Below are 12,897 nucleotides of genomic sequence, written 5' to 3'. Positions count from 1 at the left end.
TTTGATTATAAGTCCGAGTAAGAGCCGCGTTGGATACGCGAGAACGAAGTTCAAGGGAAGCCAGGAAAGTACACGATGATCTCTGGCAGAGAAACTCGGAAAAGCGCTCGAGCGTCGCGCAATTTCCCTCGTCGACGCTAGAGCGTCTCTCCGGGAGGGATACTCTATCGCGGCCCGCTGCGTGTCGCTTCGATTTCGAGACTCGCGGCTTATCGCGCGCGGTATATATTTCCGCGACAGCTCGATACATTCCGAATTGATGGCGATCGAGAGTTCGATAGATTTTCCGATCGCCGGATCGGAAACAACGGCGCACCGCGCGCGACCGCGCGTCACTTGGATACCGCCTCGCCGAGTAACACGCGGCAACCCTCGTGAGATGCCGAATTGAAATTGTCAGTGACCGAGGATTCCGGAGCTTTCAGAGCGCCGCAAAATTATCCGTAGCAAAATTCTCCGCCGGTCGCCCTTGCACCCGATGAGAGGTTGACGGGGGAATAACACTCGCCACGCAGGTACGGCCTCGTCCTGCGCCTCAGGACAACAGGCCCTTGGACCGACGAGGCGTGGGGGCGAGCGAACGGTGATTGATTGTGCGTGTGTGCGAGCAGGGAATACAAATTAGCCGAGATCGCCGAGACACACGGGAGAGTCGACATGCCAGCGAGACGAACTCCGAAAATCGAGGCGTTGGTCGCGAACGCTATACGCAGGCTGCAGGACGTACAGGGCCCGTCATCGCGGGAAATTAGTAACTACATTTCCCAGGAGTACGACGTGCCTGCGAAGGACATCAGGCGGCAGGTCCAACTCGTGCTGCAGCGCGGCGTATCCTACGGGATCCTCGAGCGGACGAAGAGGTACGCAGACGACGACGAGTCGACGAGCTGATCGCCGACTTCTCTCATTTTTCCCATCCTTGTGTCGCGCGACGCCGCGATCGACGCAGCGCTTTCCCGTCGAGCGATTCCTTTCGTCCGTTGCTACTTGGCGACACGCGCGCGCGCGCGAGCGCGAGTCTCCGATACGCCGGACGGTATTTGCGATGTTGTTCCTCCGGACGGCGGTACAACAAGTCGCTTATCATTGGCGATAATAAACGCCGGCCGGTCGAAAGTGAAGCGTAGCAGATTAAGCAACGCGATAGCGGCCGCGATGTGTGTGACCCATTTCGTAAAAGAGCTGTGTTTTCATCGGCTCGGCCGACGAAAACGACGCGTGTATTCTCGTCGGCCGATGAACGGTAACGACTGCGTCGCACATCACATCCGGTGCGGCTCGACGTAACTCTGACAAAGCGACCGCCGCGACTGAAGCGGCGACGTCTGAGCAGACGTTGTCGCTCGATCGACTCGTCTGATCGACGAAGTCGAAGGCGAATGATAACGCTCGATCGTTTGCCCGGCGCCCGCAGAGGTTACTACACGTGCAACCGCGACTTCCTCGGACGGATACCAGTGGAGGACGAGCCGGGCGACGGGGTGACGGAGCCGTGTCCGTGGGGGAGGAGAAGATGGAGGGTATATTGGAGGAAAATCAGAGCGAGGCGCAGGAAAGCTCGGGAGAGAAGCAGAGCTTACAGACGACGGCTCAAGAGGACGCGCTCAAAAAGGGCGCGCACCGCTCGAAGACGTCGGGGCAGGTCCCGCAGGAGGAGACGCAGGAGGAGCCGGAGGAGGACGCGAAGAAAGTCTCAGACGAACGACACCGGTCCCAGCGAAGACCAACAGCTCTCCCGGGCGGAAACGAAGCAGCAGGAGAGCCACTCTTTCGGAAACGAGGATGGTCGAGAGAGCGAAGGGTCTCGATCGAGTGACGTCCGCGAGCAGACCTGACGCGACCGTTGAGGAATAACGATATTTTTTCACGCTGCGAGCGAACGAGAGAGAGAGAGAGAGAGAGAGAGAGAGAGAGAGAGAGAGAGAGAGAGAAATGAAGGCGTGTGGGAATTGTAAATTAACGAGTCTCGTGTCTCTCGCGGCCCACTCGGTCAGAGTCTTGTTTGGTTTATCCGGTTATCCTTATTCGCGCGGCCTCCGCGAAAAAGAAGAAGCTTCGCGGACATGTGCAAATTTACGTCGGGATGGCTCGCGCGCCGCGAGCCTTCACGCGAGTTTCCGAGGTCTCATGTCCGCTCTCGTCCGTTGTCTCCCGCCCCTTGTCGATTTACACGATTCGTCCTTTGTTTTCTGACAATATATATACATATATATATATATATATATATATACTTGTGTCACATGTTCTCTCTCTCTTCTTGATTCACCGCGTGCGGAGCGGCGTCGCCGGCGAAAAAGAGCGGACGGCGACACGCGGCAGTCAGGGAGATTAGTCGAAATTGCGCTATCGCGATGAAACTCGAGCCTCCTGAGAAGCGCGCGCGCCGGAGAACCCGGGGCTCCGCGGCTGCCGTCGACAGCCCTGAACACGGCCTTGCCGGCTAATGATAGTCGCGCTAATGACGAGTCTGCACACGCACATATGCGCGCCGCGTGACTATTTCGCCTAGCAACTCTAGGACTAGACGCGAGAGCCATCGCTGTGCTTCGCCTTGCCAGCTGTGAATGATAAGTGCGTGCTCATCCGACGCGTCGGCAAAACGAGAGAAAGAGCGAGAGAGAGCGAGAGAGAGAGAGAGAGAGGGAGAGAGAGAAAGAGCGACTCGTGTGCATTCGCGACGAGCCTTCGTTTTCCGCATGATCCCTCCGGGAATCGGTCGATTGGACGCGAGGAAACATTTTCCTCCTATATTCATCCTCCGTGTGCTCAACGATTTCGAAACAATGCGAATTCGCCTGCCTATTATATGTTTCCTTCTATTTTTCCTCCCGCTTCGGCCCAGCGGGCCGAAGGAGAGGAATTCTCTTATCGAGCGCAAGTGCACGCGCGCGCGCGCGGCAAACTTGTTCCAGCCGTCATGCTCACAGCATCAAATGTCGAGTGAGGACGGAATTATCGAGCGACATTATCATATCGAGTCATTATGCGTACTTCGTTCAAAGGACACTGAACCTTCGCGGGCGGCTCCGAACGAGCAAGACGACCCGGGGAGCCCCGCAAGCGCGTCGTCCTCACTCGTGCACACACGGAGTCGACAAGTAATTACGTGGAATTAATCCGACGGAACAATCTCACGCGAGCGCACTCCCATCCCGCGCCGTATATTTGTGTCCGCTCCGACGCGGAAGCCATATTTCGGAGGCGACGCAGAGGCTTCGCGTTCCGACGCGTATCTCTGCGCGATTTATACAATTGCATTAACGATAGCATTGCACTTTCTATGTTATCGTGTCTGACTCTCGGCCCGGCTAATCCCCGGCGTATCATCGCGTTCCACTTTTGACAATTCTCTCCCGACAGGCAGCTTCCGAACATTCGCTTCCGAAAATTTCACTTCTCACAAGTAAAACCTCGGAGAACGTCAGACGCCGATTTGTTTCCAATTTTTTATAGTCACTTTTAATGTCGAAATATAAAGAAATCTGTTATCGTTTCTAGCTTAAACTAATTTTTTCAATTTTTTCGAAATTTCTCTCAAGTTCTTTGCTCATTCTTCTTTTTTTCTTCATTTCTTTTTACCAGATTTCATTTTTTTTTTTTACCAGATTTTGACGTTACAATGAGAAGCTTGTTCGCTGGATAGTGAGCCGAAAGATTATCCAACGTCGAATGTAGCGTAAAACTGAACACTTTTTCAACAATGACGTCAGCCATATTAGATCCGCCATTTTGAATTTTACACAATGGTTCCGGTTCATAATCGGCGACATGTGTGTGTGTGTGTGTGCGTGCGAGTTTCAACAAATCAGATATATACATTTTTAAGAAATATTGTTTTAAATATACACAAAATACTTGTATGTTGTGTAAAACTTGAAAAATTTCGAAAGAATTGAAAAAATTAATTTACGCTAAAAAACAGATAACAGATTGACGTTCCCCCGAGGTCTGCTTGCCAGAGGGAGAACCTTTATTTTCCCTCGTAGACCTTCCGAGACGCCAAGGAGAATTGTCTTCCCGATGCAATCTTAATTTGAGCTTGCCTTTGTTCTCCCGTTGTTCTCCAAGTCGACTGTACACCTGGAGCGCCTCTCCGGGCTTGATATAATTTTCTCAGTATTTTCCTCTCGATGATAAATCGGCTCTTCAACTCGACCCGGTGGCACGATCGCTCGCCGGAATCGGAGCAGCGAGTGACGACCGAAACGAGGAGTGACTTCCTCGACGGGACCAATCGGCCGATCGGCCGACCGGGGAATCGTCGACGCAAAGTTCAACGCGCGCCGCGTGACTAGCGCGTTATTAGCGCTGAGACACGAGACGACGTGAAATCGACGTCGCAGCGTCCGCGTCCTCTCGGGCTTTCGCGGACGCGGCGAAAACGGATGATCGCCTGATTCGCAACGCGATCGCTCGCCGAGCGGAGTTCGCGCGCCCGCCGCGCCGCCCGCGTCGTCGTCGCAACAGGGCGTGGTGATCGGGCGGCTTCGTTAGCGCGATGAAAGCGTTCCGTCACGCGACCGATCGCCGCCACCGCCGTCGCGTACGCTAATTATGTATTTACATTTGTGCCGCGGTATCAATCGACGCGCGGCGCGGCCTCAGCTGACGGGGCCGAACCGGTTCGCTGCGAGAACGAGGAGAATATCAAATAGATCTGTTCCCTTCCGACAATTCCCGTGTCCCTCGCGCTGCCGTCCAAGTGAACGTGACGTGGTGTCGCCGTCCAGCGGAAGATTCGAGACAGATCGGATGGCGAAGGTGTCCCTTCGTTTTACTCGACACAAGCGAGGAAGACGGATAAAATGAGGAGAGAGAGATAGAGAGAGAGAGAGAGAGAGAGAGAGAGAGAGAGAGAGAGAGAGAGAGAGAGAGAGAGAGAGAGAGAGAGACAGATAGATAGGTGATGGAAGACGGAAAGAAAAAGAAAGAGGAGGCGGGGGGAGGGGGGGGGGAGCTGTCGTTTCGCCGCAAAACCGAAAATACTCGTGTCGGCCGGTATGTTGAAACCTGGCATAAGTTTTGGCGGGTTGCCAGCGGAGCGCTACTCGCTTGGAGGCCACGCCAGGCCACGAGCGATCGGCCTCGACAGCCCAAATCTCGAGCTAAAGGTAAAGGAGAGAGAACCGTCTCTCTCCCCTCTCCCCCGCCCTCTCTCGCGGCGGGAGTCGGCCGACGGAATCTCCGACGCATCGCGACGCGTTACGATACGCGGCGTTATTTGCTCAGCTCGCGTGCGTGTGCGCGAACGCCTATTCGACGCGGCTAATGTCCGTTCCCAGCGACGTCGATGAAACCTTAACCTGCCTGTAAACCCAATCCCCGGACAAAGACCTGGACTCGGGTTAAGGTTCAATCGACGTCGCTGGAGACGCGCGCGCGACCAACGCGCTCATCCGTCGTCGACGGCGGAGGCGTGCTTTCGAATTTACGCGCGCTTTTATTTATTACCCGCTTGCGTGCGCACGCGCGCGTATATTTAAATCGACAATCGTTAAAAGGCCGGCGGCTCGGTTTATTGTTCCTCGTGGGATTCTCGGGCCGCGAGCATCGCGCCCCGACTTTCCGGCGCGCTGAATCTCGCGCTGGTTCGTAAAGTCGCGGAAGAATCACGGCTGTCAGGATGAGCGCTGGTTTTATCGCTTCCTGCTCTTCGCGGGGATCCGGATCCGGCCGCTTCTTATTCTCCTCTATTCTTGTTCCTATTCCGCCGCTTCGCGCGAGCGTTCGTAAAAGGTGGCGGCCGAGCGCGCCTCGTGGCGAGAATCGAGCGGCGTGTGCTAACGAGCGAAATCGCGCGGCGCTAAATGTCCCTCGAGACTCGCGGATATCGTGGCCTTGGAATAGTTAGAGGTACGCGAGCGAACGTAGCCTCGGCGATTGGTTCACGTCTGAGTGCGCTGACAGGCGCGGGGCACGAGAAATTTCGGCGTCGTAATTATCCGATCGGCGTCGGCGAAAAAGTGCGCGGATTTAAAACGGGGCTAATAGGCGAATTTGAGGTGGGATCGCTGCTTCCCCCCGCCCTCCTCGAAATTGCGCGCCACCGGTCGTGGTGGAGGCCGAGGGATTTATTCGCGTGGCACGAAGGGATGGAAAGGAGCGCCAGGGCCAGGACGAGATCCGTCGCGATGTGCGCGGTGGAAAATATCCTTCTTCGTCTCTCGAGTATGGGTCATCTTCGACGAAGAATATGTTTTTGACAATAGTCCCGCAATGCACTCGCTGCAACATTGGGGAAAAGAGGATTTATCCTCGGTACGAGAATGTCCTGATTTTCTAGGAAGCAGACCGAATTTCGCTTTTAATCTACCGCTCTTGCTTCGATTTCATATTGATTCTTCTCGTTTTTATTTCGATTTCATTTCCTCTTGTCTTGAAATTTGATAATTTTGATTCTTTTGAGATGGACCTGCGACAGATTTACGAAACGACTGAGACATTGTGACGTTTTCCAGGATGATTGATACCTCGATCAATCACAGGAGGCCCGAATTCGATTCGGGCGACGCAGAGGCGGAGGCCGAGTTATTCTCGCGGCGACTCTTAAGCGTCGTCTACAATGGCAGTAAGCAGTAAGAAGTAAGCGTGAGCGGTAAGAACTAAAGTGCAATCACAGTCGATTATGACAAGAATAATCAACTGTGGTTGTTGGTCCATTTCTTACTGCTTCACGCTTACTTCTTATTGCTTACCGCCATTATAGACGACACTTTAGTTCCGAGGGTCGACAGGTAAACACGATCGATTCCTAGGCGCCGCGCCGCGGCGATTTCTCCCGTCGAGTGGAATCGAAGACTTCGCGCGAAGTAATTAACCTTTACCTTGATCTCCCCGCGCGAGCGTCCGAGCGGTTTAGACGGCATTAAAAAGCGCCGGCGGTCGGCAAATAGGCGCAGGTCGGAGCCAAGTTGGAACGATCGCGAGGCATCCGCGCCGCACCGTGACGCCTGGCACCGTCGTGACTATTATGAGTCGTCCGAGGAAAGAGACGCGGAGATGTAGAAACGCGTCCGCGAGAGAACGGAGCCAATTGTTTCTCGTTCCTTTCGTCATATTAATAAAGCGAGGGAAGGCACGGCGACGTCACGTTACTTTCCGTTCTCGACCCTCGGCGCGCGAGGTACTTCCATTCCGAATATCCGATTACGCGAATTCGCGCGTCGCGCGCCCTCGCTCGCCCGAGGCTCGGCAAAAACACACCCGCGCTGGGAACGCGCTCGAAAGCGCCGGATTATCGCCGGGACAATCGGATCGCTATGCAGACTAATTGATACGCGGCCGGCGCGAGACGCTAAATATTACAAGAGCCGAGAGAGAGAGAGAGAGAGAGAGCGCAATTATATTTCCGAGAGCCGCGCGCGCACGCGCGCGGCGACTTCGCTGCGTCGCGTCGGTCGCCGCCGACTCGCTGACTGTGGTGGGAACTCTTTTCTCGTCTTCCAGCCTATCCATCCATCAAACGGATTGACGTGTGTACGGTCCTGGCCACGCCAGAAATAATCGTCCAACATATTGTGAAAGAGCACGAGGCATGGCCGCCCGTCTCCGCCGTCGCCGGTCCCTTCCGACGCGATTCATCTGCCGATAATTTCCGAAAGCGACACACACACTCTCTCTCTCTCTCTCTCTCTCTCGACGCAAGCGTGTGCGCATGTATGGGGAACGGGAGGGAGGGAGGGGGAGTTCCTTTGCACCCCTGGCATTATCCGCGATCGAATCGCTTCCCGTGAACCGTGGCTTTTTCAAAGGTTGCGGCCGAGCCAACCTCCGCGCCAGCAAGCTACGCGGCCGGTCCAAGCGAGTTGTCATCGTCACGATAACGATTCACAATCGCGACGTTTATATTTAATCGCCGTATCGTCGACTCTGACTAATCGAATTTGCCGCTTTATTCGCGCGACGACGGAGCCTGATAATGCGAGCGATTGAAGCGCGCGTCGCATTTTTTTCACCGTTTCGTTTACTCTCTCTCTCTCTCTCTCTCTCTCTCTCTCTCTCTCTCTCTCTCTCTCTCTCTCTCTCTCTCACACACACACACACACACACACATACACACACACAATACGAATCGCCGTGAGCGCAAACGTAAGACGTAAATTCCAGCTGATGGAGCCAATCAGGATATCGCTTTAGACATTCGTGCGCTCTTGAAGAGGATAAAATCGACGGTAAGACTCGACCGGACGAGCGGAAGTAATTGTGCGATTCGATCCTAGTTAAGATCCTAGTTACTCGCTCTCGCTTCTATCCCGGTTCGGACAAGGAGCGATCCAGAGACAATCTCCTGATTAGACCTTCAGCAAAGCTCACGTCTCACACGCGTATCGCAGTGTCACGGCAATTTACGTGCGAACGCGCCTCGACTCCGACCATTAGTATCGCTTTGCCGTTTAAACGGCGGGTATCTAAACTCGCGACACCAAATACAATACCAAATGCGCGGATGGAAAATTTAAATATTCCTATTTGAATTTTCAAGAGAGCAAGGCGGTAAGAAAAACACTCAGATAAGGCAGTCCGCGATAAGGCAGTCCGCGAGAAATTTTCGTCGCGCGAGTCGCAGGACGTGGACGAGAGAATTATCCTTTTCGATCTTTGGGAAGCAGGTTTTCTTCTTCCCGCCGGGTCAGGCGGATAGTTTGGGAAAGTCGGAGGGAGAATCAAGCTTTCCTTCTCCCTTCCACGATTGTTGGATGTTACCTCACGCTCTAGGCGCTCTATCGGTGTATCGCGGCGGCCATTTATGCAAACAACAGCGATATGGAAAAGCTGCCTCGCCGAAGAAAGCAGGCGCGCGCGCCGGCGGTGCAGACCGCTTGAAATGCAGATCGCATGCACCGTTGCACGTTGCGTATTAACGTATAACGACAAGTCGATACGCTTTAATCGATACGATGCGATCGAGCCGGCCGGCCGGCCGGCCGGCGTTGCGCTTTATTAACGGTGCACGCACGGTGTGTGAAGAAGTGCGGACTTTTTCGCCAGTGACTCGACTCGGCCTCTTGCGGTTCGATTTACTCCTCGCAGAAATTAGCTGCGAAATGGTTAAATTTTCTCCGCGGAGGAAAATATTTACTTTCATGTTTTATAACGTGCTGATTTCTAATTTGAAGTTTCAAAAGAAGAAAATTCAAAATGGCAGACCTGAAAGTAATAAATCTTACCCCGAGTCGGACTCGAGTCTAACTGTAAGCCGGTGAAACAAGATAGCGCGCGCGCGTGATCGACGCGGGTGTGCATATCGATCGGAAGAAAGTGAATGAAAAATAAAACGGCGCTTAACACGCGACTTATCGGCGTCCACTTGTCGCTCGCGTCGTCGCCGCCGTCGACAGTTGCCGGGTCATCGACGATGACGTCCGTCCGCGACAGTGACTACTACAAGTGACATCGATCACTCGCAGCAGCGAGCACGCGGAAGGTGGCCAATCGTCCACCGAAAAGATCTCTTATTCTACCGACGAATGAAAGAGACTCTTGCTTCTCTCTCTCTCTCTCTCTCTCTCTCTCTCTCTCTCTCTCTCTCTCACTCACTCTCTTTCTCCTTCTCTTACTTCACTCGTCGTGCGGTCGCGCTCGCGCGCAAGACGCGATACGCACGCGGCCGATTATCGCGCGACTTCCACATCTCGCGTGCAAGATCCTTCGCGCGAGGTCCTTCGCGCGAGATCCTTCATCTCGTTTCCGCCTTAGTGGTAAGCCCGATGCGGAGGCTTTGCGCCGGAGCGTCCGTTTCTCTCGATTTGCGTTCAGCCGGACGAGGAGGAGGAGAAGGAGGAGGAGGAGGAGGATAATATTCCGGACCTGAAGGCTTAGCTCAACGACCGGCGCCGTAACGATCAATAATAAATTAACATCAGCTTTGGAGAGGAACCCGCGCCTCTCCTCTCCGCGGAGAGGACGGCGGCGGGGATCGATTAAATTTACATTAATTTTGATTAACGTCAATGGCGTCAATGGCGCCCGTTTAATTGATGAATATACTCGCGCAGAAAGATGCATTTTTTATGCGGCCGAGTGGCTCGCGGGGAAAGTCTAGGAGGAGGAGGAGGAGGAAACAAGCGCGGAGGACGCTTGCACCTATCGGCCGCGCTCATGTTACGCGATTACGGTCGTACGTGTGATCGATTCGACTTATCGTAGCGCCCGCGAATCATGCGTGTGCGTAACCAAAGTGCTGAGATAGATAGATTAGACGCTTTCGTTGCGGAGGGAGGCGGAGGGGGAGAAGAAAGAGACAGAAACGGTGGGCAGAAAATGTCGCGCGCGAGTATCGCTGCGCGGTGATAAGATAGATCGCGTGGCACCTGTTTGAAAAGGGAGAGAGAGAGAGAGAGAGAGAGAGAGAGAGAGAGAGAGAGAGAAAGAGAAAGAAAGAGAGAGAGAGAGAGAGAGAGAAAGAGAAAGAAAGAGAGAGAGAGAGAGAGAGAGAGAGAGAGAGAGAAAGAGAGAGAGAGAGAAAGGGGAAGAAACGTCATGACATCCTCATGCGTCGTGACGTTCGCCGTCGGGATGCGACGCCGTAATCTCAAAAACAAACAGTGCAACGCTACACGCGGGGATGAACGAAAAGGTTTCAGTCACCAGGTATCGCCGCGTATCAGAAAAAAGAGAGCGATAGAGAGAGAGGGACGGAGAAACGTGAGACATCGTCGCGATATACCCGTGCCTGTTTGCAGTCGTATAGTATCTTTTATCAGGAAGATATCGCGGCGACGAGCACGCACTTTTCGCTCAAACTTTGAGCCTCGCGCTGCGACAGCGCCGAGGAGAGAGAGAAAGAGAAAAAAAGAAAGAGCGAGAGAGAGAGAGAGAGAGAGAGAGAGAGAGAGAGAAAGAAGCGAGAGGGAGAATCGCTCAAGGCCGAATTATGATTCCACGACGACAATCTTTCTTTTATCTCGCGCGAGTCGAATATTTCGCGCTCGTAACTTCGTGTGTAACAGAACAAAGTGCAATGGAGATCGAGGCGAGACAAAGTCTTGCCGGGTCGAGGGAAGGTGAATTTAGTAATTTCGCAGAGCCGCGCTAACGTCGCCGCCGCCGCCGCCCCGTCGTGCCGGAAAGGCTTTTTATCTTCCGGCGACGAGGCTGTCGCGCTCACTCCAGCTGATCGCGATTGTGCGTAATCGAGAAAAACGGCTCGCGACTGAGCCTCGCTGTTTGCTCGGCGGGGGAGGGGAGAGGGAGGGGGGAAAGAGCAGCGATTCGAAACGGCGAAAATTCGAGCGGTGAGGAGAATGTGCCGGAGTCTAAAAAGTGGGACGTCGTCTCGGAAAGTCGTAATACCGCAACGTCCGACCGCATCGTCCGATTTCAATTCTTCGAAATGAAATTTTAGCGAAACAATAATCGGGGTAGTTTTTTGCTTGTTTGGTGCACGCGAGTGGGGGGAGGGGGAGGGGGCGCGCGCGAAAGATGGCGCGAATAAAAAGTCGGTGGCAAAATTGCCGAGATAAAATTAGTAGGGTGCAAAACTCTGAGGCCGAGAGGCCGGAAAGTCCCGATTTTACAGCCGCCACCCCCGAGCAGTGAGGGTGAGATCAGATCAGAACAGGTAAATAGATGAATGACCCGTTGCATTTTTCCTCGTGCGAAACACCCGGAATCGTCTCGTCGCAGAGCCGGCTGGTGCCGGCGTTGATTTGAGCGCAGAGAGAAAAAGTCGGCCAAACGGACAATGACAGTTCCTCCTGGGAACAATTGCGCGGGCAAATAGGATTTCACGGTGCTGTTCCGGAGGGGGGGGGGGGATATTCGGGTCTCGGCGGATCCTTGACCTTCCGGCAAATCGGCCACCACTTGCCGAATTTCGCGGTTAAGCTTCCCCGGGACGAGCACGTCCGCCGGCTGGTGTCCTCCCTCGCGCTCACGCACGCACGCACGCACGCGTTCTGGCTTCAGCACTAATTATTTAATCTGCATTGCATTCATAATCCGATTCAGTGACGTAGTAAATTAGGGACAGTTTCCTGGGTCAACGTAACGAGCCACTTCCCATTCGGCTGGGCAAGCAGTTTCGCGCATCGCTCGCGTAATGAGACGAGTCGTGTCGCGTCGCGCCGGCGGCGCTGATCGGCCACCGGTCGTATCCTGATAAACGCGCATCCTTAATTAGCCGGGAGGATACCACGTGCGGCCGCGGGGATCGCGTCGGACCAGAAGGAGTGACTTCGCGGGTTCCGCGAGCGGCCGACTCGCTATCGGTCATTCGGCTTCTTATCGGGCCGAAAGTCGTCCGTTCGCGCTTCGACGCCTGCGCGCGAAAAGAGGGGGAGGCAGGGCAGGAGGGGGGACATTTACCTCGGCGAATTAACGAAACCGGTCGTCGGTATTTAAGAGGAGTGAAAAATTGAACGGTGATCGCGATTGAAGTAACGGATCCGGTTTGCCTCGCCGGCGTTGAATAATCTTGGCTGCCGCGGTCGCGGCTCGGTCGGTTCTGTCTTCCCCTTAGAATGCGAATCGAATGAGGTCGCGCCGGGATACGGGAATGTACTATGCGATTCTCAATCTCGCCCCCCCCCGGCGAGAAGCCAGTCAAAACTGTTTGTTTCAACAGCCCGGCACTCGATGTGTCGGCGGCGGCTTATGTGTTGCTCGCGCGAGAGCGATTAGAAAAACAAGCTCCTCGCCTCTTCATGGTCCGTACATCAGCGGGTGAGATATCGGAAACGTCGTGGTGCAAAATTGATGCAAAAATCTGATTCTTTTCAAGCCGCCGGCAACGGCCGGATGTAACGTGGAGTCGCGGCGGTGTGGTGTGAATTTCCGTGAAGAAACGAAACGTCCGAGCGATCGCGACGCTCTGCCGGTGAGGAGTCGAACACGTGCACGTGTTCTCGACAAACATACCGCGGAGCTATATTCCCCTACATGATATAGTAGACTACA

At 54.2% G+C, this 12,897-nt stretch overlaps 2 protein-coding genes across 2 annotated transcripts in view; one reads left to right on the top strand and one right to left on the bottom strand.

Moving 5' to 3' along the window:
• Positions 1-12,897, bottom strand: part of LOC105184369 (PAR-domain protein 1) — an 85,765-nt gene that overhangs the window by 70,768 nt on the left and 2,100 nt on the right. The window lies entirely within an intron of this gene.
• Positions 658-2,113, top strand: LOC105184368 (luc7-like protein 3). The gene is made up of 2 exons (XM_019841973.2): positions 658-860; positions 1,415-2,113. The coding sequence occupies exons 1-2, from the start codon at positions 658-660 to the stop codon at positions 1,833-1,835; spliced, it is 624 nt and encodes a 207-aa protein (XP_019697532.1). The 3' UTR covers positions 1,836-2,113.

This window comes from Harpegnathos saltator, unplaced genomic scaffold (assembly GCF_003227715.2).
Source record: "Harpegnathos saltator strain DR-91 unplaced genomic scaffold, Hsal_v8.6 scaffold235, whole genome shotgun sequence".
NCBI lineage: Eukaryota > Metazoa > Arthropoda > Insecta > Hymenoptera > Formicidae > Harpegnathos > Harpegnathos saltator.
The sequence above is the reverse complement of the archived record's forward strand: the minus strand, read 5'-3'. Positions and strand labels throughout refer to the sequence as shown.

Coding starts and splice junctions, on each gene's coding strand:
- LOC105184368 (XM_019841973.2), top strand. CDS start 658: ATGCCAGCGAGACGAACTCCGAAAATCGAGGCGTTGGTCGCGAACGCT. Junction 861..1,414: donor ATCCTCGAGCGGACGAAGAG/GTACGCAGACGA, acceptor CGGCGCCCGCAG/AGGTTACTACACGTGCAACC.